Genomic DNA, 24,948 nt, shown 5'->3' on the forward strand with positions numbered 1-24,948 from the left:
GGTGAGTTACTCACTGCAGAATTCCTAGTCTTTGACCTGCTCTTGTAGCCATAGTATTTATATGGGCTAATCCAGTTAGGTTTCTGATCAATGGTAACCTCCAGGGTGTTGATGGTGGGGGATTCAATGATGGCAATGCCTTTGACTGTCGAGGGGAGATGGTTAGACTTTCTCTTATTGGAGATTGTCATTTCCTGGCATTTCTCCGACACAAATGTTACTTGTCACTTATCCGCCCAAGACTGAATGTTGTCCAGGTCTTGCTGGATGTGAGCATGGACTGATTCAGTATCTGAGGCATTATGAATGGGACTGAGCACTGTGCAGGTCATTGCTAAATAAGTGCCGCTTGATCACACTGTCAATGACATCTTCCATCACTTTGCTGATGATTGAGAGTAGATTGATGGGGCGGTAATTGGCTGGATTTAATTTGTCCTGATTTTCGTTGACAGGACGCACTTGAGGAATTTTCCACATTGTCGGGTAAATGCCAGTGTTGTAGATGTACTGGAACAGCTTGGCTCGGGGTGCAGTTAGATCTGGAGCGATACCAATAAACTTGCAGAGTTGGTTATCTCAGGAGAGAAACTGCTGCCTCCAACTTATGTTTTCTATTAGATACATTGGGGTATTGCTGCCTACCAACGTTGCTGCAGTCTATAAAATCAGCATGACAAGACTTTTCTTTAAAAAAGTGACCTATGACAAAGAGGAAATAGGGGAATTCCCATACAGCCTCTTCTCAGAATGCAACTCCTTATTGATCACACTTTGCCAGATCATTGTCATAAAGACTCGAGTCATAATAATTATATAAATATAATTTTACACATGGCCTTCAAGGTCAAACAATAACTGCCTTGTTTTGGCTATCTAAAGTTTTGAAGGAGACCAAATGTACGTAGTATCCCGGAAAGTTCCAGGATTGACTCCATCCGGAAGTTTGGAGCAGATTAATAGTTAACAGTGCCAGAGTCACTGTTGCTAAGATCCTTCCCTCGTTGGGTTCCGCCCTCTTCATGACTATATAAAATACAGTGACAAAGGAGGAAGTGTGTCCAAGCTCAGGTTCTGTTCAGAGCAAGTGTTGGTGCTGTGTATGCTCTGACCATGGGGAAGAAGCGTGTAGCTGTGATCCTGGCCGGCTGTGGCGTCTACGATGGCAGTGAGTTGCACGAGTCCTCGGCAGTGATGGTTCATCTCAGCCGAGCTGGAGCCGAGGTACAATCGCCTTTCACCACATCGCTAAAAAAAAATCGGTTCATATTTCATTTCTACCCTAATATCTTTTAGTTGAATACTTTTCGTTCGACTTCTTTGTTTCATTTCTATTGTTCTTTGCAGTTTCCATTCCCCCTCCATCCTGCGCAATACTTTTTCTGCTTGTAGGTCCTTCCTTGTTACACAATCCATAACTGCAAAATTCGCTGCTTTTAAATATTTGTTTCACTTTGTTCCAGATACAGCTGTTCGCCCCCAATGTGAACCAGATGCATGTTGTCAACCATTTGACCGGGCAGCCGACCGAAGAGGTGCGCAATGTGCTGGTAGAGAGCAGCCGGATCGCCAGGGGCAATATCAAAAAACTTGGCGAGCTCAGTATCAATGACACGGACGCGCTGATTATCCCAGGTAAATGTCCTGATCTGTCGTCTTTCACGCTCGATCACTTTCTTCGAAAAAACAGAATGGAGTACACTAAAATTATGAAAGATTGCAGCAAGATATTTGCCCCAAAGGTTTGCTGTGTCGAATATATTAACGTTCTATGTAATTCTGTTTTGCAATAATTTTCTAGGTTTCGAATGTCCTTTAACTGTTAGTGTACTTTGAAACGAGAGATTGTCCATGTAGTATCAGGTTGGCTGACCTAGGGGGCTCTGTGACAAAGTGCTCATTTTCAGTCTATTCTCTGGCTGCTGAAACCTTTTTCAAGCCATTAGGGATGTTTCATATTTCCTCCATCACCTGCTCTTGTTTATTTTATGATATGGTTTCCAGAGATTTTAATTATTATTTTCTTTTTACTAATTTTGACCGCTTCACAAGAGTTAGTATATAGAATCTGTAATGCTGTACTTGTACAGCCATTTCAGGGAATAGTTCTGGAATATGGATGTGGCTTTGCCTTGACTGTAGGTTTGTAGAGGCTTGCAAACATTGCCTGTGAAATTTGTGGAAGCCTGTGCAAATTTCCATATCTATAAAAGTTTCAGCCAAACCAGCTACAGCTCCTCTTGCTACAGGAATGACCTTATTTTGGAGCAGTGATTACTGCAGACTAGAGTCACGTTTTTCTAGTTTCACATGCAGACTTGTTTCAAAGTCATAGATTGTGACATTTTGCTGATGGCTGTTACCTTCTCTGTGGTGGGGCCTGAGCACGTAACCCTGCCATGGCCAAAAATACACAAAGCTACTTCATTAGCAAATATTTAAGTTGCCATTGCCAGATGATGCTGTTGTCAGGGATGTGGGCCAGGACCACCTCTTCTGGTGGAACTATCTCATTTATATTGCTGCTCTGCTGCTGACTTTATGGCTGCCATTATTGGGATATCAGCAAAGCAAATGAGGACATGCTTTCTAAGAAAGTAAGAGCTAAATCCCATAAAGATCTCAAAGCATTTGAGAAATATTGCATCTGAAATACCAATGAATAATCTTAGAGAGTTCAACAGAACTTTTCCCCTTCCTAACATGTCCAGCCATGTGCAAGGTTTATCAGATGCCTAAATTAGCTTGCCTTTGGACTGTCACACATGCACCATTTCAAATTATATTGATAATTAAGCAGACCAATGACAACAGGGCTGCAGAACTATACTGAGGTGTTAACACCTACTTACCAAAGCTATCAAAGATGGAATTGGACTTAGAAATGCATTAACTAACACCATCTTGTTTAATGATACCTGTCATAACACAACTCATACCATCAGAAAGGTAAGTATTGAGGATTCCATAAAGTCCTTGCTTATGCGCTAATAACCACTGGTGTCAAATTCATCGTAATTGTTATGACTTCAATGAGATTGTTAACATTAAAATACAAGATATGAACCCCCAGACCAATTACATGACAAAATTTCCCATTTTAAGATTTATTCTAACAATTAAACTAAAATAAATTCCTGTTAACTAAATAGTACATTGTAAGTAGTCGATACCCTAAATTACAAAGAAAAATATTTTCTTTGTTTATTAAAATACTTTGAAACCTCAGACCTATACCTTACACAGACTTCTTTGATGGAGAAATCTTTGCAGTTAAAAGTCTCAAACTCCTCCCAGTTGCAATGAGTTGGATCTCCCAGACCTTTTCAAAACCAATGTTCTCTTCACTCACTTCTACGAGCACTTTTGACCTGGACGTCTGTGAATGAAGTGATTTCTGGTGATCCTGTTGGGCTTTTACTTCTTTGTGAACTTCAACTTACAAAAACAGGTTCGAGCCTTCGCAGCTTCTGAGAGCAACTGTTTCCTCTTTACTTCTCAAGGCTACCACCACTGGTTGTCTTTCTTCCAGCCTACTCTGGTTGTTCTTCAGATGTTACCCCAAGCAGTCTCCGTTTTTCAAAAGTCTTTGATCTGTGTTCTCTGTTGTTCTGGGAACCAAAATTTCTATCTTGTCCTTTGGCAGAGTGGATGTGAGGTCACCTGACCTTCTGGATTCCATCGTAAACTATTAATTTAAAAAAATTTAATCATGTTGCAAAGTCCAGCGTTCATAACAACAAGCACCACAGCAGTTTAAGTGTATCACAGTATCTCTATCACAAGGTGATATGAGTAGTAACATTTATGATGATGCCCTTTTAGTTGATTGTTTTAAATTTGGACAGTTCTGTCTTCCTTTGAGATCCTTGGCTTCGCTTGAGGGAGGCTACAGAAAGTTGCTCTTCATATTCATTGACCATCTTCTTGGCTGATTACTTAATTGGCTGTAAAGCACTCTGGGATGTCCTGAGGCCATGAAAGGTGCTATATAAATGCAAGTCTTCCTTTTTATTTCTTCCAATGGTAGCTATCTTCTCTAAGTAAGAAGGTTATAGGTTTGAGTACCATTCCATGATGTAGGGGGAGAATTTTCATCGGGGTTCTCTCATGTCCACTGTACTTTCAGCAGAAGAGCCACGGATATCTTGGAAGAACAGTAGAGATGGTATTTCCTGAGGTTTATGTTGCTTTCCCACTGGAACGAATGGCAGATGAGATGAAGGAGGGAGGGTGGGATGCACAAAGATCCAGAGTTGATAACTGGAGAGGAAAGAAATGCCACTTGAGGGACATAACCATCAGTAACCAACCAACATTATCAGTACTGTCATATGGATCATTTCCAAGGTATGATTCAGTTGAACGGGCACATTTTAATCGCTAAATTGCTTGGTTTTAATTAAGCACAAGAACAAGTTTCCAATTATAAGTATGATATTTCTTTCCACTAGTTCAAACTTATATCTGGATAAGAATTATATTTTTCTGACATCTGGACTTCTCAAGGTTTCTCCCAGCTTGATTGTCATATTTAAGCATGGGCCATTGTAAATTAACCTCTCATTTTGACACAAGCCTTACATCATAGCATCTGATTCTCAGATTAACCCTTTTAATTTTCCTAGAATGCTTAAAAAGTGTCCCATATGCTTGTCCTCTTTACAAATGTGTCCAGAATTAGAACATTACAGCGCAGTACAGGCCCTTCGGCCCTCGATGTTGCGCCGACCTGTGAAACCATCTGACCTACACTATTCCATTTTCATCCATATGTCTATCCAATGACCACTTAAATGCCCTTAAAGTTGGCGAATCTACTACTGCTGCAGGCAGGGCGTTCCACGCCCTTACTACTCTCTGAGTAAAGAAACTACCTCTCACATCTGTCCTATATCTATCACCCCTCAACAATACCTAGTTTTCTTACAGGGTCTGCAATATCATAAAAGAAATGGCTGTGGAACATAATTTCACTTACAACCATAATTAAACAATTTCCCTTTGGACCCTACTGCAATAATTTTCATAGCAAGAAAATCTAAATCAAATCTCAATCTATTTTCTCTATTCAGGTGGTTTTGGGGTTGCTAAGAATCTGAGCAACTGGGCAGTGAAAGGGAAGGATTGCAGTATGGAGGCATCAGTGGAATCGGCTATAAAGAAATTCCATGCTACAAAGAAACCCATTGGTCTGTGCTGCATAGCTCCAGTGCTGGCAGCTAAACTCATCCCTGGATGTGAATTAACTGTGGGTTTCGACACAGAATGTGAAAAGTAAGTATACAAATTTTAACTATATTTGCCAAAAATTCATATATACATTTTTATTGCACCTTGTGTAAAGTGTTAAAATCAATTATAGATTTATAGTATGTTTACACATTAGACCAACACCAAATCCTTTAATCAGATAGTTGTCTACACTGATATTCATCATAACTAGTACTAGATAAGACATGATTAATCTCCAGATGTGTTGCATGATATTAACAGAGCAATAAAGGAGTTACAGGAGGCAGCTGTTCTGGAAACTGTGACCTTTTTGGTCAAGGGTAATATCTGAGCTAAAATAAAAACAGAAAATGCTGGAAATACTCAGCAGGTCATGCAGTATCTGTGGAGAGAAAACTGATTTAATGTTTTAGGTCTGTGACCTTTCATCAGAACTGTCACAGACCTGAAACATTGGCCAGAATATTACGTCAAGTGGGAGACCCCGCTCACTGGCCGAAAAGTCGGTGCCGAGCCCACCTCTACCGGGCCTGGGGAGCCAGGCCGGGATTTTCACTCCTCAGGCCCTTAATTGGTCTTGGACGGGACTTCCACCTCCTTGAGGCGTAAAGTCCTGCCTAATGGAGCTGCTGGCCAATCAGCAGCTGTTAGTCCCATCTGCACCACTAGGAGCAGTGGCCGCTGCTGGGACTACACCCAGCCATTGGAGTCAACAGGAAGGACGGCCCCAGAAAAAAAGATGTTTTGAAGGCCTCACGGGGTCAGTCGGCCAGACCCTGGTGAGGCAAAGGTGGTCAGTTGGGTGGGGGGGGGGTGGTGGGTGGTGGTGGGTCGGGGGACAGTGTTGTGCATTGAGAGCAGTTGGGGCTTTGGAGCAGCCCTCTGTAGGGCATAGTGTGCCCAATGAGGAGGTCCCCCTCCTCCAGCCCACAAGAAGGCTGCCTGGTTTTACCAGGCAGAGTTCTTGGGCCCTTTGCCGTCCGGCTGCTGAGGGTAAAATACCCATGGTGGCGGGAGGAGGCCCTTAAGTGTCAGTTAATTGGCCACTTAAAGACCTTGATTGGCCTGGGGCGGGCTGGCCGTTTCTCGCTGCTGCTGCTCCATGTAAAATTTCAGCAGGTCGAGAGGGGGGGTCGGGAACGGGCCTCCCCGCCTTCCACTCAATTTGACGCCTCCTTCCCCCCGCCACCAGCCCACTCATTGGAGGGCCGTTAAATTAACTCTGTTTTTCTCTCCACAGATGTTACCTGACCTGCTGAGTATTTCCAGCATTTTCTGTTTTTAGTTCATATTTCTAGCATCTGCGGTCTTTTGCTTTTGTAATATCTGAGCTATCAGTGTTTAGTCTAATCTACTCAGGTCTGTGGCCTACTCAGAGATGGTTCACTAAAGGACTTACATTTGTTGGCAGCTGTTTTTGTGGGTCTTGCTTGTCTCTGTTCTCCATGACTCCGAGGCCAACCTTCTCTTCTTTATCTCGAACAAATATGTATCTGCTGAGCACGGATATTGCTTCTGATTTGTATTTAACCTGCTGATTCCATGTGAAGATCTTTAACCTGCTCTTCTTCGTGAATTGCTGACTGTTTTCCTTCCTTAACACTGTCTAAGTTTTTAGCGTTTTTAATTGTGCCATTTGTTTAATAAGCTAAATTACGTATCAAAGCCGATAACAATTTGATCCAGTGGACCAGCATGCTGATGTGCCAAACTACAGGATTACGAACATACGAATTAGGAGCAGGAGTAGGCCACTCGGCCCCTCGAGTCTACTCTGCCATTCAATAAGTTCCTGGCTGAACTGATTACTCCACATTTCCACCTACCCCCGATAACCCTTCACCTCCGTACTTATCAAGAATCTATCTACCTCTGCCTTAAGAATGTTCAAAGACTCTGCTTCCACTGCCTTTTCACGACCCTCTGTGAGAATTTTCTTTTTCCTCATCTCTGTCTTAAATGGGCGACCCCTTATTTTCAAACAGTGACCCCTAGTTCTAGATTCTCCCACAAGGGGAAACATCCTTTCCACATCCACCCTGTCAAGACCCCTCAGGATCTTATATGTTTCAATCAAGTCGCCTCTTACTCTTCTAAATTCCAGCGGCTACAAGCCTAGCCTGTCTAATCTTTCCTCATAAAACAGCCCGCCCATTCCAGGTATTAGTCTAGTAAACCTTCCCTGAACCACCTCCAACGCATTTACATCCTTCCTTAAATAAGGAGACCAGTACTGTACACAGTATTCCAGATGTTGTCTCACCAATGCCCTGTATAGCTGAAGCATAACCTCCCTACTTTTGTATTCAATTCCCCTTGCGATAAACGATAACATTCTATTCGCTTTCCTCATTACGTGTTGTACCTGCATACTAACCTTATGTGATTCATGCACTAGGACACTCAGATCCCTCTGCATCTCAGAACTCTTCTATCTTTCACCATTTAGATAATATGCTTCCTTTTTATTCTTCCTGCCAAAATGGACAATTTCACATTTTCCCACATTATACTCCATTTGCCAGGTCTTTGTTCACTCACTTAACCTATATATATCCCTTTGTAGCCTCCTTCTGTCCTCTTCACAACTTACTCTCCTACCTGTCTTTGTGTCATCAGCAAATTTAGCAACCAGACCCTCGGTCCCTTCATCTAAGTCACTTATATAAATTGTAAAAAGTTGAGGCCCCTTGGGAGATGGAGTGGTTTGGATAGGCCTCATGAAGGGAAAAATTGTATGTGGTTTATAGATGGAATGGGTTTCATAGTACAAATGGCTTTGTCACAAATTTTTAATGCTTGCAGAAGTGCATTTACATTTGTTCTTCCCATGTAGATGTTTCCTGACTCAAACCAATGTGGTATATTGACAGGGCCCATTTTGACTGACTGCCATACATCTCCAACACTTTATGTACATTTAAACATTTGCTACCCTTCCAAGATTTTCATTGTTTACTGCATTCCCCAAGCCTCCTTGGTGACTTCCTTACTAAAATCTTCTCCTTTCTGCTGTCACTTAGTTTTTGCGATCATGCTCTATTCATAGCTTTTCTTTAAATATAAATCTATCATAAAACATGCATGGTTCTCTAATATATAACAGCCACTCTTTAATGAGTGCATTACTTTATTGTAATATTTATCAAAACATTTATTGATATCAGATCAGATGAAATGTCACGTACTAATCTTAACATCTTGTCTCTTTTACTTTCACACTGCCAATCTACATTAGATTACACTTGTTGAAATCAGACTACTTTTTACTGCAAAACACAACACTGTAATGGCTGTTATCATATTTTACTCAAAGTTCACACGGCTAATTTCCATACTGCGCTGTGAACTCACCAGGACATCAGGAATCTCTATTCTGGAATTCTATTCTATCTTCCTAACAGCACTTTAGGTGTACATGGTCAACAGCGGTTCAAGAAGGTAGATCGCCACCACCTCCTCAAGGACAATTAGGCATGGGCAATAAATATGCTGGCCGAGCCAACAATGCCCACATCCCACGAACGAATAAAAAACATGAAATATAAATGCAGATGATCAAGTTTCAACATTCGAATTTAGACAACGAATGTGTGTCAGGTTCAAGGATAATGGCACTACCTCTGTGCATTTAGTGATGACCATTCTAAAACAAGAGTAAATTTACTTGAAATATTCATCCTGTGTTTACTAATTTTAATTACAATAGTGGTATGGGGAAAGGGAAATATGGTAGCCAAGGGTGAAATTGCATTTTCAGCACGAATACAGTAGTAAATATTACTATACCAGCCCATGTAAATAAAATAATCGATCCCACACTCTCAGAGGGAGTTGCACTTAAAGGGAGCATGGGTTGGAAATTTGATGCCGCAGTGTTATAGTCTTATCTCTGATCCATGCTCCCTTTAAGTATGACTTCCGTTTGGTGTGCGAGAGTGGTGAATATACCCTGTTGTGTCTTTTTATCATATTACTTAATATTTTTCCTGACACTGTGATTCCTCTCTTTTCATCCGTTAGCTCAATTTGCCATACTGATGTTCTGCACTTCTTTCTCTAGGTGGCCCTATGCAAAAACAGCCCAGGCAATGGTAGATCTAGGCTGCAAACATGTCAACAAGCATGTCAATGAAACACATGTCGATAAGCAAAATAAATTGGTGACGACCAGTGCCTTTATGTGCAATGCCCCCATCCATGAGATTTTTGATGGAATTGAGGAAATGGTTAAAGAAGTCTTGAAGCTTGCATAAATTTTCAGGAAATTGATGGAACTGAAAGTGTATCTCCTGGAATTCTCGAGGAGCATAAAACTATTCAATTTGCTAGAATGTGTATTTGTTGGCACATCACTTTAACATGACTTGTTTTGAGGGAATATTTAAAAAAAGCACAAGCTATAATGAAAAAAGCACAAGCTATAATTTAATGGATTAAAGGAAAGTTCTGAAATATTAAGTTGATTTTAACATTATTTCATGTTGTCTGGAGACCAACTACAAATTCATAGGTGTCTACAAAACAAACTCTTATAGAATTGGCTACATAATGTTTGTTAATTTTAGAGAGTAAGGATTTGAAAAATCATGCATGGAGGATTTGAATTCTGATATTTAGTCAATGACAAAATCCCATGTTTGGCAGCTATCTTTCATTCAGCCTTTAACTTCTCAGACATTTTCTGGTGGGAAAGCTACCCAAAGTGACCAGAACTTGGATAGTGATGTGCTGCAAAATTTGGATGTAACGTTCCACCTGCGCACAATGTATTCCCCTCTTCACATACAGTGTGTCGTGTCCTCCTTATACAGCAGTAGATGGTGAACTGCGAGATAATGGAGATGTCCCCTGCTCTACCGGAAAGAGCCTGACGTGATGAAATTCATGGCCATGGTCACCTTCACAGTCACTGGCAATGCCATCCCTGCCCTGCACTGAGGCTGCAAGTTTGCCTGCAAGAGGTGTCAGATTTCAGTGAGCACCTCCTTAGTGCACACGTTGTTGCTGGCTTAGGGTGAAGTAGGAGAAATGCTCCCTGAAGAGCCACTGCTATATCAGGGTGATCACTGACACACTGTATGCGAAGAGAGGGGACTACATTGCATTCTGTCTTTCCAGAGAGAAGCAGGCAGAGTGTGAGCATAACTTTGCTAAGATTGTGGGCTTCCACATAGTTCAGGGCACCATTGACTGCACACGTGTTGGTTTGCAGGCATTGTATATAAATTCAGAGATGTATTACAACTGCACAGGGTTCCAGCTGGTGTGTGACCATTTTCAGCGCCTCATAAAATTCATTGCCTGGTACGCTGGCAGCAATCATGGTGCCTTCATTCTTTTGCCAGTCTGCTGTAGAATCAGTATTTGAGCCACCATGAGAGACCAGAGGGTGGCTACTGGGTGACAAGAGCTGACCACCTGGCTCATGACTTCAGTGCACAATCCATGCACACATGGCAGCATACATATAATGAGAGCCATGCTGACACATGAAATGTCATTGAATAGACCATTGGGATGCTTCAGCAACGCTTCCATTGCCTGAACCACTCTGGAGAGCTCTGCTGTACTCTGCAAATGGCATGTCATGATTAACCGTGGTCTGCCGCATACTCCAAAAACTCACCATCATGAGTTCATAGCGTTTGCCGCCAAGTATATTGTGAGCAGCTGAGGAGGAGGTGGAGGAAGAGAAAAAGCAACAACGCAGCTCCTTTATGACTGGGCTCTCTGTGATCAGCTCATTTGCCTGCAGTACTAGTGAACACAACCCTGATGCCCCCAACAGTCCCACACCTAACCTTCCCTCTGTAATGGACCATCATGGTATTGCCTTAGCTACAAGGATGATATTAAGATTAGATTATGATTAGATTAGAGATACAGCACTGAAACAGGCCCTTCGGCCCACCGAGTCTGTGCCGAACATCAACCACCCATTTATACTAATCCTACACTAATCCCATATTCCCAACAAACATCCCCACCTATCCCTATATTTCTCTACCACCTACCTATATTAGCGACAATTTATAATGGCCGATTTACCTATCAACCTGCAAGTCTTTTGGCTTGTGGGAGGAAACCGGAGCACCCGGAGAAAACCCACGCAGACACAGGGAGAACTTGCAAACTCCACACAGGCAGTACCCGGAATCGAACCCGGGTCCCTGGAGCTGTGAGGCTGCGGTGCTAACCACTGCGCCACTGTGCCGCCCAAAGCCACCATAAAACAAACATTCCAAACCAACTTTATCAAATAAACCATCCACTATTCCATAGAAAAGTCAACTGATAACCCTTGTGGATTCCCTTTGTACCTGTTTTCCATGTGCCTTTGCCTGACATAGTGCTCCTGTGCAGAGCTACCTCAGTGGCTGCAGCATGTCTGGTGGAAGTTTGCTGACTTTTAGTGGAGGAATCTGCAGATGGCTTTGCAGATGACCTTGATCATCTCTGACCTTAGAAGGCCTGGCTTTGGACTGCACCATCTCAGCATGGATGGCAGCAGTCTGGGCTAGCTGGCTGACAGTCAGCAGCAAGGGCACTGATGGAGTGGCAGTGGTGAGAATATGAATGCTGCCAGCCTGAGAGAGGACAGCAGGTTTGTGCTCCATGGAGCCACTGCCACTCCACCACAGTGGCGCCTCAGCAATCCTAGCAATCTGCTGGAGCACAGATTGTTGCACTGCTGTGAGACTGTGCAAGCCCCTTTGAGCACTGGTATCCAGAGCCCTAATGGCAGTAATCTGAGCTTCCACTACAGCACAGACATTGGGTGGTTTCTGCTTGAGCTGCAATGGAAGTGGAGACATCGTCCACTAGATGCTGCAAAAACCTGAACAGATGGTGCAGTGGGGGGAGGGCTTTAGTTTCCTGGATCACTGGGTCTGTTTCTGGCGAAGGTGGGACCTGTACAAGTCGGACCGGTTACACCTGAACCGGAACAGGACCAACATTCTTGCAGGGAGAAATTTCCAGCATTACCTGCTGAGTATTTCCAGCATTTCTTGTTTTTATTCTTGCAGGGAGGTTTGCTGGTGCTTTGGGGGAGGGGGGGGGGGGTGTTTAAACTAATTTGGCAGGGGGATGGGATACAGAGTGGAGGTACAGTAGGGGGTGATGCACAGCAAAATATAGAGGAGAAACTAAGTCAGTCTGGAAGGCAGAGCAAATATCGACCTGTTACGGCACAAGCGAATAATGCAAGGCTGGATGCATCTATTTTAACACAAGGAGTCTTACAAGTAAGGCAGATGAATTGAAGGCATTGATTAACACATGGGAATCTGATATTATTGCGATCACAGAGACATGGTTGAGGGAAGGGCAGGACTGGCAGCTCAGTATTCCATGATATAGAATATTCAGGCGTGACGGTGGCGGGGGGTGGGGGGAGGCGTGTGAAAGAGGAGGTGGCATTGCACTATTGATCAAGGAGTCAATTACTGCAGTAAGGAGGGATGATATCTTAGAAGGTTTCTCAAATGAGGCCATATGTATAGAACTTGAAAACAAAAAGGGGCAATCACTTTGCTGGGAGTGTACCACAGACCTCCAAACAGTCAGGGAGAGATAGAGGAGCTGCGATGTAGGCAAATCTCAGAGCAGATATATAGGATAACAATAGTAGGGGATTTCAACTTCCCCAATATTAACTGGGATAGTCTTAATGCAAAAGGCTTACAGGGGGGGGAATTCTTAAAGTGCATACAGGAGAGATTTTTGAGCCAGCACGTAGAAAGTCCTACAAGAGAAGGGGCAGTACTGGACCTAATCTTAGGGAATGAAGCCGGATAAGTGGTAGAAGTGTCAGTGGGGGAGCAGTTCAGGTGATAGTGACCTTAATTCTGTAAGATTTAAGGTAGCTATGGAAAAGAACAAAGATGGATCTGAAATAAAGGTACTGAATTCAAGATATTAACAGGAAAAGACAGGCTAAATGAAGATAAACTATTTCCACTGTTTGGAGATTCTATAACTAGGGGGCATAGTCTAAAAATTAGGGCCAGACCATTCAGGAGAGATGTTAGGAAGCACTTCTTCACACAAAGGGTGGTAGAGGCTTGGAACTCTCTCCCACAAACAGCAGTTGAAGCTAGAACAGTTGTTAATTTTAAATCTGAGATAGATTTTTGTTAAGCAAAGTTATTAAGGGATATGGGCCAAAGACAGGCATATGGAGTTAGGCCGTGGATCAGCCATGATCTGATTGAATGGCGGGGCAGGCTCGAGGGGCTGAATGGCCTACTCCTGTTCCTATCTTCCGATGTTCCCATGTTCCTAATTGGGGGAAGGCCGATGTCAATATGATAAAACAGGATTTTGCCAAAGTGGACCGGGAGCAGCTACTTGTAGGAATGTCTACATCAGACCAGTGGGAGTCATTCAAAAAGGAAATAGTGGGAGTTCAGGGCCAACATGTTCCCATAAAGCTGAAGGGTAGGACCAACAAGTCCAGAGAACTCTGTATGTCAAGGGATATCGAGGATTGGATAAGAAAAAAAAAGAGGCTGATGGAAGGTTCAGAGGGCTGAAATCAGCAGAGGCCCTAGAGGAGTATAGAAAGTGTGGGGGGGGGGGGGGGGGGGGTACTTACAAACGTAATTAGGAGAGCGAAGAGAGGGCATGAAAAAACATGGAGGGCAGGATAAAGGAAAATCCCAAGGCGTTTTAGAAGTATATTAAGGGCAAGAGGATAATCAGGAGAAGAATAGGGCCCATTAGGGACCAAAGTGGAAATATGTGTGTGGAGCTGGAGGAAATAGGTGAAGTTTTAAATGATGACTTTTCATCTGTGTTCACTATGGAGAAGGACGATGTAGGTGTAGAGATCAGGTAGGGGGATTGTGATATACTTGAACAAATTAACATTCAAAGGAAGGAAGTATTAGCTGTTTTAGCGGATTTAAAAGTGGATAAATCCCCAGGCCCAGATAAGATGAATCCCAGGCTGCTATGTGAGGCAAGGGAGGCGATTGCAGGGGCTCTGACACAAATTTTCAAATCCTCTCTGGCCACAGGAGAGGTGCCAGAGGACTGGAGGGCTGCGAATATGGTACCATTATTCAAGAAGGGTAGTAGGGATAAACCAGGTAATTACAGGCCAGTGAGTCTAACATCAGTGGTGGGGAAACTATTGGAAAAAATTCTGAGGGACAAAATTAATCTCCACTTGGAGAGGCAGGGATTAATCAAGGATAGTCAGCATGGCTTTGTCAGGGGGAGATCATGTCTAACAAATTTGATTGAATTTTTCAAGGAGGTGACTAGGTGTGTAGATGAGGGTAAAGCAGGTGATGTAGTCTACATGGACTTCAGTAAGGCTTTTGATAAGGTGCCACATGGGAGATTGGTCAAGAAGGTAAGAGCCCATGGGATCCAGGGCAATTTGGCAAATTGGATCCAAAATTGGCTAAGTTGGATCCAAAATTGGCTAAGTGTGAGGAGGCAGAGGGTGATGGTCGAGGGTTGTTTTTGCGATCGGAAGCATGTGACCAGTGGTGTATTGCAGGGATCGGTGCTGGGACCTTTGCTGTTTGTAGTGTACATTAAAGATTTAGATGTGAATATCGGAGGTATGACTAGTAAGTTCGCAGATGACACGAAAATTGGTGGTGTCGTAAATAGTGAGGAGGAAAGCCTTAGATTATAGGATGATATAGATGGGCTGGTAAGATGGGCAGAGCAGTGGCAAATGGAATTTAATCCTGAGAAGTGTGAGGTGATGCATTTGGGAGGACTAACAAGGCAATGGATGGTAGGACCCTAGGAAGAACAGAAGGTCAGAGGAAACTTAGTGTACTTGTCCATAGATCACTGAAGGCAGCAGCACAGGTAGATAAGGTGGTTAGGAAGGCGTATGGGATACTTGCCTTTCTTCGCTGAGGCATAGAATATAAGAGCAGGGAGGTTATGATGGATCTATATAAAACACTAGTTAGGCCACAGCTGGAGGACTGTGTACAGTTCTGGGCACCACACTATAGGAAGGATGTAATTACACTGGAGAGGGTGCAGAGGAGATTTATCAGGATGTTACCTGGGCTGGAGCATTTCAGTTCTGAAGAGAAACTGAAAAGGCTAGGGTTGTTTTCCTTAGAGCAGAGAAGGCTGAGGGGGGACCTGATTGAGGTATACAAAATTATGAGGGGCATAGACAGTGTAGATAAGAAGAAACCTTGTACCTTAGTGGAGGTGTCAATAACCAGGGGGCATAGATTTAAGGTAAGGGGCAGGAGGTTTAGAGGGAATTTGAGGAAAAATGTTTTCACCCAGTGCGTGGCTGGAATCTGGAACACACTGCCTGAAGGGTCAGTAGAGGCAGGAACCCTCATAACATTTAAGAAGTATTTTGATGAACACCTGAAATGCCATAGCATACAAGGCTACGGGCCAAGTGCTGGAAAATAGAATTAGAATAGATACGTGCTTGATGACCAGTTCGGACACAATGGGCTGAAGGGCCTGTTTCTGTGCTGTATAACTCTATGACTCTGTGGTTCAGCCTGGAAGTGTTCTCATTGAGTTGAACACGCTGGAAAGAATGGGCTCCAAGCTCTGTGCAAAGCTATGGGCAAGGCTGGTGTCGCACTCCTGCATGCACCTTAACAGTGACCGCAGGCCTTCGGACAGGACTGCCAGTGCAGGAAGCTTTTCTGGGTGCATACCCATCAGCCTTTTTTTGAACACTGCACAATCAAATTCCTCATCTGTGTCCTCTGCAGCAGAACTTGTGAGTTCCCTCACCTTCAGGCTACTTTTGATCCCTGCCATGGCTGCAGTCCACTTTTGCCTGGTGTCTCATCAAATGCAGATCCTGCCTCTAAGCTACTCTCTAAAATACATACAGTGTCAGTATCTGAACTGGAGGCTGTGAGTGTGATATTGAATGATGGTGTTTCATCATCATCAGTTGCTTCTTGCCAGAACACTTCTTGCTTCCACACCACTGTCTGCCCAGGTTGCAGTTCTTGGGTATCTGAAAGGAGAAAGGCACAAGGCTGGGGTTCCAGTGAGGGGAGATGGGGAAAGCAACAGGTGCACCATTAAACCATCTGCAACTTATCAATCAGAAGAGATTGGGGTTGAGGGGGAAGCGGATTGTGAGAAGGAGGACTAGATATGAGAATACCGTCATCTTCAATGGTTCATCCTTGCCGCTAGCCACGGCCTCAGTCATGACTGCTTCAGTGATGATGACCACCAACTCCTCCATTGGGATGAGGACATAGAGCCGTGCCTGCCCCCTGCTGGTTAGGTGCTGCTGCCACTGATTATGCGCCATCTTATCCTGCAAGAGAGAAGGAAATGCGTCACTGAGGGTGGTGCAATGTGTTTGGATGAAGTGGCTGTCATGGTTAAGTAGTTGGCAGCGTGTTCAAACTCTGAGATGTGGGTGTATCAGGTTTGTAGCAGTGTTAGGTGTGCGAGGTGTGGAGAAGCTATGAATGTGAAGTATGAGTTAAAGCCTGGCTACCCAACCCGAACACGACTAGACCCGACTACATGTGTCGGGATCGGGCCGGGTCGGGTCTGTATTCCGAGTCCAGCATTCGGGCTCGGGTCAGGTCAGCCTGGACAGTGCTGCTTCTGGGAAACCACGGGATCAGGCTTACCCATGATTCCCCACAACTCCATCTGCAGGAATAGCCTGCTGCTGGAATGGATGAAGGATATTCGTGTCATGTCGGCTCGGGTCGGGCACAAAAAAAAAATTAAAGGACCTGGGCCTGGGTCCAGTTCGGGTTGGCTGTGGTCGGGTTGGGCCCAGGTTGGGTTTTAATTTTATACCAGAGCCAGGCTTTAGAATGATTCATAATTGATAGTGGTTGTTGGTAAGTGAGTGAAGGGCAGGGGCGTCAGTGAATTGAACAGTGTTTGAGGATAGTGGTTCAGGTGAGTGAATGCGGCATTTGAAGATGAATTCACTGACCTTGACCAGTCGTGTGAAGCCATTGAATTTCTCAAAATGAGCAGATAGTTGTCAGGGTCAGTACAAGCAGTGTAGCCCCAAGGATCTGGATGTGGTGCCACAAGAAATTCAATTACTTCACAAGACTGGTCAAAGTCAGTGAATTTCTGGTGGTTGCCGCATCCAATCCTTGGGGCAACACTGCTTGTATCGACTTATCTGCTCGAATTGTATTCTGAGAGTTTGCCTGGAGGGCCTCCAGGTCTCCTGTGGATAGAGGACCTCTCTCTTCCAGTCCACTTCTTGCACCAAAGTCTGCAGTGCTGCATCTGAAAACTTTGGAGACCACCTATTTCCATCTCCTTAACAGCCCCCGACTTTGCCCCTCTCTCAGCTCATCTGCTGCTGAAACCCTCATTCATGCCTTGTTAACCCTAGACTTAACTATTCGAATGAACTCCTGGCTGGTCTCCCACATTCTCCCCTCCGTAAACTTGAGGTCAGACAAACCTCTGCTGCCCATGTCTTAACTCGCACCAAGTCCTGTTCCCCTATCACCCCTGTGCTTGCTGACCTACATAGACTCCCAGTCAAGCAATGTCTTGATTTTTAAAATTCTCATCCTTGTTTTCAAATCCCTCCAGGGCCTCGCACCTCCCTATATCTGTAATCTCCTCCAGACCACAGCCCTCCAAGATATATGCGCTCCTCCAATTCTGTCCTTTTGTGCATCCCTGATTCTAATCGCTCCACAATCCGCCTCTTCACCTCACTTTTGTCCTTCAAAACACTCCTTAAAACCTACCTCTTTGGTCAAGGTTTTGGTCATCTGGCCTAATATCTCCTTTTGTGGCTAGGAGTCATACTTTGTTTTATAATGCTCCTGTTTTATTACGTTAAAGGCACTATATAAATAGAAGTTGTTGTTATTGTTCTCTCACCTGTTGGGCCATTAGCCACTCTTCTTCCAAGCCTGACTCTCTTCCCCAGCCACTTCCAGCACCTGCTCCAGCAGGAATGATCCTCCAGATTAAGAGCTGCAGGCTAGCTTGAAGTGGTGTTCACTTTGCATGAACCTTAGCCCACTGCTGAAGCATATAGACACTGAACAGCACATTTATCACTGGGCTACAAGCAGCTATCATGTAAATGGGCATGCAGCAGAAAGATTGTGTGCTGCCTGCATCAGAAGGAATGGGCATGGGTTAATTGAGTATTGCGATCCCTGTGCCCAATTTTTGGGAGCTAACCAATTTTGCTGGACTTAAGCAGTAAGCCTGCAGTTTTATAGGAAAAGATTCCCCTACATCCACATCATGTGTGCCTAAGGTTGTACATCCTGGCTTATCCCTACAGGTTCTTTTAAATGCTATGAATAGCCTTGTTAGGTCTTCTTGTTGTTCTGCATCTAAATATGAAAGCATTGTGTCCAATCTCCCTAACAATTTAGTACTAGCTAACCGATAGTAAGAGGTTCAATTTGCAAATTGTCTGGGTCTCCTTCTGCCTCATCCTCACTATCCCTTTGATCCTTCACTGTCCCTACTACCTGACATACCTGTGCTTACTTATCCTCCTCCCAACCATAATATTGTTTCAACATGCTGATATGACACAGCCAGTTCTTTTTCTGACGATCTGGGGTGTCAATCAAACAATTTACTTTACCTTTACTTACTCTTGACCACTTTATATGGAGCACTGAACCATGCTTTCAGTGGTTCACCCTGTAAAAGCAGTAATACCAGCACCTCATCCCCTGGTTGAAATGTTCGGGTCTTGGCATGCTTGTCTGCCCATTTCTTCATGATAGTTTGAGAAGCTGTCAGGTGTTCCCGAGCCACTTTGCAAGTTCTTTTGAGCCGTTCCAGAACACAGATACATAATCTAGCACAGAGGATTCGTCTCTCTGTTCGAAAAGCCTTTTTTAAATTAGTTTTAGAGTACCTCTTATGTCCATAAACTAACGCAAAAGGACTAAAACTGGTAGACTCATTAGGTGAATCCCTAGTGACAAACAAAAGCAATTCTAGTCCTTTATCCCAAACATGGGGATATTCACAACAGTATGCCCTGATCATCGTTTTGAGGGTCTGATGGTACCTTTCTAAAGCTCCTTGTGTCTGTGGGTGATATGCTGAAGACTTTAACTGTGTTATACCCAAATTACCCATAATTTGCTGAAAAACTTTGGACATAAAATTGGAACTTTGATCCGATTGAATTTCAATCGGAAGGGTTCCGATGAAGGGTCACTGACCCGAAACGTTAACTCTGCTTCTCTTTCCACAGATGCTGCCAGATCTGCTGAGTGGTTCCAGCATTTCTTGTTTTTGTTACCTTCCATTCTTCGTCCGCAGGTCTGTGAGGATGTCTCCACTTGCATATCAGAGTTCCATTTTTAATATAGTAGCCTTCTGGAACTCCTTTTGCTTCAGCTTCCGTTAGATCTGATTGTGCCACTTTATTTAACTCTGGATTGGTTTGCTGAGCCTTAATCAGAGAAGGCATATGAAACATTTTCTTCCGATTATTCAAATCCCCAAAGAAAGTTTCAGATATTCGGCTATCTGACTGTGGTGCCAATTTTACCTCTGACAATGGAACTTGTTTAGCCATTGCTCAGGTTAGTACACATGAAGGAAAACTTCCTGGAACCTTTTCCTGCAGCTGTTCTGTCTCTTTAACTTCACTTGATTTTTCTGTAGCTACTGGAGAAGGTACTACCTTCACTCTGGCCAAATCATTCCCCAGGAGTAGATCAACTCTGTCTACTGGCAAACTATGGACAACTCCTACACTTACCATTGTAGACATTAGGTCACACTTTAGGTGCACCTGATACATATATACACACTCCCTGTCAATACAATTCACTAAAGCCTTGGCATTCAGTGCACTTTCTGGTGGAAATGTTATGCCTTTCCCCAGCATAAGTGTTTGTGTGACTCCTGTATCCCTAACTATAACTATAGATTTACCTGCCTCACTTGAGGGATAAAGAGTTACTTTTCCTTTTGACGAGAATTCCCTATAACACTTAGGTATCTTATTCACGTCCCCTGCACTCACAGTGGTTTTTGTATTTGGCCTTACAGCTGCAGTCAGAGCTACAGCTTGATCTGTCATACTCATGGCCAGGGCCCCTTTCTCTGCATTGGCTTTGTGTAGCCCAGTAAGTCCCATGGGTTTATCCTGCAACTTTCAGCAGTCTGCACGGAGATATCCCACCTTGTGACAATGGTAACTTTTAGGCTTGCGGACCTCACTTCTACTCTCAGCATCTTCGTTTCTGGCCTCAGGAGGAATTCTGGGGCATTCCTAGCTGTCCCTCTTGCCCATGGCTACTTGCCTTCCTTTTACCCTCCCACCATCTATCCACTCCAGGGGATGACAGACAAAGAGTTTGGGCTTACAAACAAGCTCGTAATCATCAGCAATTTCTGCTGCCTGTCTGGCTGTTGAAACCTTCTGGTTCTCTACATTGGTTCTTACTAACGGAGGGAATGAACTTTTAAGTTCTTCCAGTAGAATTATTTCGCTAAGGTTCTCATATGTGACCGCTACCTTTAGTGCCCGTATCCCAACGATGAAAATTAATTTGCTTTACCCTCTCAAATTCTATATAAGTCTGCCAGACAATCTCCGGAGGTTCCAAAATTTCTGCCGGTAAGCTTCAGCGACTAACTCATATGCAGCGAGAATAGCCTTTTTTGCCATCTCATAATCTGCAGAAGGCTCCTCAGAAAGCATGGCATAAACTTCCTGAGCTCTGCCCATCAACCTGCTTTGCATAAGCAGTGTCCAGCTTTCCTTTGGCCACTTTATGTGTTTGGCTATCTTTTCAAAAGAAAGGAAAAATGCGTCTATGTCCCTTTTCTCAAACTCCGGGTGGGCTTGCACAAATTTAAACAGCTCTCCACTGGGTCCTGGGCTGGAACCAGATCTTTCCTCACCAGAACTTTCACTGGGGTCAAGACCACTCCTTTGTCTTAGTTCCATCTTTTTAACTTCGAATTCACTTCCTTCTCTTCCTCTTTTTAATGCTCTCTTTTTCCTTTTCCTCTTTTTCAAATTCAAGCTTCTTAATTCAAGCTCCAGTTTTTTCTATTCTTTTTCCTTCTTTTTCTGTTCAAGCTTCCGTTTTTCCATTTCCTGTTCCTGCTCAGGTTTTTTCATTTCCAATTGCACTTGGACCCTAGCTAATACAACTCCACTACCCTCACGGTTTGCTGTCTCCTTCTTCCAATTTCAAATGGTGTGCTATTGCTTCAGTTATGTCTTCTTTCTTAGCTCCTGGTTTTAACTCTAACACCAACAGGTCTGCCAAATCCTTTAGGTTAACCTTGGGTAACTTTCTCAATTCACTCATGGACACATCCTTCTTCCCCAGAAAGGCTGCAACAACTGATAGAGACATTCCAGTAGAGCAAAATTTAATTTACTGCACAAGAAACCTGTTTTTTTTTTCTGTTCCTCTTGTCAATCATTATTACCCCACTTACAATTGCACATTGGACATGCCACAAAGAGCCCCCAATTATATGTTATGACCGAGGTGGGAGGAGTGCACTGTTTATTCTAGTTCTGCTTCTCCACAGGTCACAACATATAGTTAATTTTTTTCCCACTTACTGATACGGTCAATCATAGAATCTATTTTTATCCCAGAATAAAACACACCAACCAGATTTCTTTAATCAACAACAAAATTATCAGTTTATTATAAAACAAACTTTAGCCAGTAATGAAGCAAAGCATGAACACACAGAGCAAAATATAAAAGTTCCCTTTTTACCTTAGCCCCTCACACACACACACATAAACACACACACTCTCATATGAAACAATAAAGAGATTTACTCTTTAGAGCTCCTATTGAAAAAAAACCCCAGAAAAGAATACGATGGCCGAATACTTGCTAATTCTTGAAGAATTGTAGCAGCACCTGGTTTGGCATCCCAAATACTTATGGATGGCTGTCACTGGGTTCTTCCTAGAACTGTTCTTGACAAGCCTTGTTGAAGTTCACTATGGGCAGGCTTTCCAGGAAAATGCAGTAATGGGGATTTAATGCAGTTTCTTACACTTGCTTCTGAGCTTCTCAAGAAATGGAAAATTGTCAGGCTTTTTCAAAGAGCTGGAACAGGCTGAATTGGGATTTTGCTTCCTTGGCAAGTTTTCTCCAGCTGTCTTTTTAAACCATTGTCCATATCCCAACTCACTGTCCAAAGTGAAACCAAAAGCAATGTCACAAGAATCAAGCCTCCTGACCCCTATACATCTTGACCTGTCACTTCTTTGTAAACATCTTTCCCAAGACAAAAACAACCCCTGCTGGGTAATTATTTGAAGACAGGTGCCTTCCAGTAACTATTTCCAATCCAGACCTCTCAGTAAACCTTGCAAAAAAAGCACCCATGGGCTCCTTTTCAGTTTTAAAACACAAATCTTCAAAATTTAACAAAAAGTGGAAGCACTCATAACAGTGCTAAGATTAACTTCGACAATACTCATCTTTCAATTGCTTTCTGTTTCTCACAGAGCAATAAAATATAGTAATATCAATATTGATACAAGAGGCACATGAAATAGCAAATTCTCAAATGAGCACAGTTGAAAGAGACTTCAAGAGATTCCCAAATTGCATTGTAGCTATCACTGACAGTATTAGGTCTAACTGTGACTCAGAAATCTGTATGTAGGAAAATAGAGCAACACCATATTTTACCACATTTCTTCACAGTAAATAATCCCACCCCACCCTTGGGACAGTTTTATTTCAAGTTTATTTACTTGATACTAAAAGAAAACATTTTGATTATGCAATTAGTGAGGGCAGACAATGAGCAGAAATTTGCGAAGCAGTTTCTGGTAGAATTTCCTCCTTCAGAAGAAAAATATTTTGGTTAAGGAGCACCATTTGGAACAGGAATAGGGCTGAGGCATATTAGTTGATGTGAATTCCTTAAAGTAACTGGGCATCTGAACAATCTGCTACCTGAACATTCAAATAAATAATGTCCTCTTTGGTCTGGCTGGTTTTAAATGTCTGGTGTAGATTTTCCTCTTCACTGGGGTAAAAGAGTTCTTGAGACAGACCCCACCTGGAGTACTGCGTTGAGCTCTGGGCACCGCACCTGAGGCAGAATATATTGGCCTTGGAGCGGGTGCAGTGCAGATTCACCAGAATGTTCCCAGAGCTAAGAGGGTTATTTAAATTATGAGGACAGGTACATCAAATTGACTTGTATTCACTTGGGTTTAGAAGATTGAGGGGTGAATATTTCAATATATATATACATACATGAAGATGGAGATTCCCTCTCTCCCTTACCTGCAATGCCAGGCTGCAGCTTCTCCATTGCTGGAGGGCTTTCTATTGACCCTTCAGATTTGAGAATATGCCTGCCATCCTTATTTGGATGGTGAGCACGTCCTCTGGCCACTAATTGGCCAATCAGCAAATGTTGATATCAGGATACTGCTAATGACATGGTGTGGAGCTCGGTCATGCATTTGACCCTGATGCCAGGGTCCTGACGGGGAACAGAAAATCCTACATTTGGATTCAGTTCAAACCGATGAGATAAATATCTCACTGAATAATTTAAAGGTCGTTTGTTTGACAAATTAAAATTTTCAATAAAATTGTTAGAACCATATTGAGTTTAATCTGCCTTTCTCAGACCATTACATATCTCACATGATGCTAATGCTGGACAATTAATTTTGGTTTTCAATTCTTCAGCACCAGGTTTTCACACATGGATGAAATTATACAATACACAAATGTGATTAGAAGTGCTAAGATTAGCTCCTACAATACACATCCTTAGAACAGCTAATTGCTTTCTGTTTCTAGCAAAGCAGTAAAGTATAGTAACATCAATATTGATACAAAAGGTACATGAAACAGCAAATTTTCAAAGGACAACAGGTGAAAGGGATGGCAAGGGATTCCCAGATTGCATTACAAAAATCACTGACAGTATTAGCCCGAACACTGACTCAGATATCTGTATGTAGGAAAATAGGGCAATGTTATATTTTACCACTTTCTTGCACAGTGAATTATCCCATCACACCCTTGGGACAGTTTTATTTCAAGTTGATTAATGAGATACTATAAGAAAGCATTTTGATTACGAATTCAGGGAGGGCAAAATGTAAATGAGCAGAAATTTGCGAAGCTATGTCTGGTAGAACCTGCTGCTTCAGAAGGGAAATATAATGGCTAGAGAACAACAGTTGGCCAGGAATAGGGTTGATGTGAATACCTTAAAGTAACTGGACATCTGAACAACCTGCTACCTGAACTGAGAAGAGTCTTGAAGAAGCAAACAAGTACTTTGTTAAGAATTCAGTGTATTTCGACATGATGAAATCTGTAAGAAAGAAGCAATTTTCCTGCTGGCACGCCAGGAAGCTGCTACCACATGAAGTTGCTGCAGATTTTTAAATCTGCTATTTTAAGTAGGGTTTGCACCTCTGGCCCAACATACAGTATGCAAATAGGATGATTCTGTGTTTCTAGCAGAGTCAGTGACACACTTCAACATGTTCTTTTACCCATTAAGGACAGAACTTCTTTTGAGTCTCACTCATTAGTGATAACTGTGTTCATTTTTATTGCTGACACTAAGCAAAACAAACTGCAACTCTGTATAATGACTTCTCTAGTAGTGTTTGTTGGAGTAGAATGGAAGCATCTACTGAAAACCAGAGGCGTTTGGGCTGGGACTGTGCTTCTTCAGATAATACAAATACGGAGTCCACATTCAAAGTGGTAATTT

The 24,948-nt window shown here is 43.0% G+C and overlaps 1 protein-coding gene across 1 annotated transcript; it reads left to right on the plus strand.

Moving 5' to 3' along the window:
- The first annotated feature begins 1,042 nt into the window (after positions 1–1,042).
- Positions 1,043–9,696, plus strand: LOC137377897 (glutamine amidotransferase-like class 1 domain-containing protein 3, mitochondrial). Its single transcript, XM_068047971.1, has 4 exons — positions 1,043–1,224; positions 1,464–1,635; positions 5,076–5,277; positions 9,299–9,696. The coding sequence occupies exons 1-4, from the start codon at positions 1,114–1,116 to the stop codon at positions 9,489–9,491; spliced, it is 678 nt and encodes a 225-aa protein (XP_067904072.1). The 5' UTR covers positions 1,043–1,113; the 3' UTR covers positions 9,492–9,696.
- The last annotated feature ends 15,252 nt before the right edge of the window (positions 9,697–24,948 follow it).

The sequence above is a fragment of the Heterodontus francisci genome, chromosome 15, assembly GCF_036365525.1.
Source record: "Heterodontus francisci isolate sHetFra1 chromosome 15, sHetFra1.hap1, whole genome shotgun sequence".
In the NCBI taxonomy this organism is placed as follows: Eukaryota; Metazoa; Chordata; class Chondrichthyes; order Heterodontiformes; family Heterodontidae; genus Heterodontus; species Heterodontus francisci.

Excerpts from the sequence above, each read along its gene's own strand:
- LOC137377897 (XM_068047971.1), top strand. The coding sequence starts at position 1,114 with ATGGGGAAGAAGCGTGTAGCTGTGATCCTGGCCGGCTGTGGCGTCTAC. Across the intron at positions 1,225-1,463 it reads TCAGCCGAGCTGGAGCCGAG|ATACAGCTGTTCGCCCCCAA; the intron begins GTACAATCGCCT and ends ACTTTGTTCCAG. Across the intron at positions 1,636-5,075 it reads GGACGCGCTGATTATCCCAG|GTGGTTTTGGGGTTGCTAAG; the intron begins GTAAATGTCCTG and ends TTCTCTATTCAG.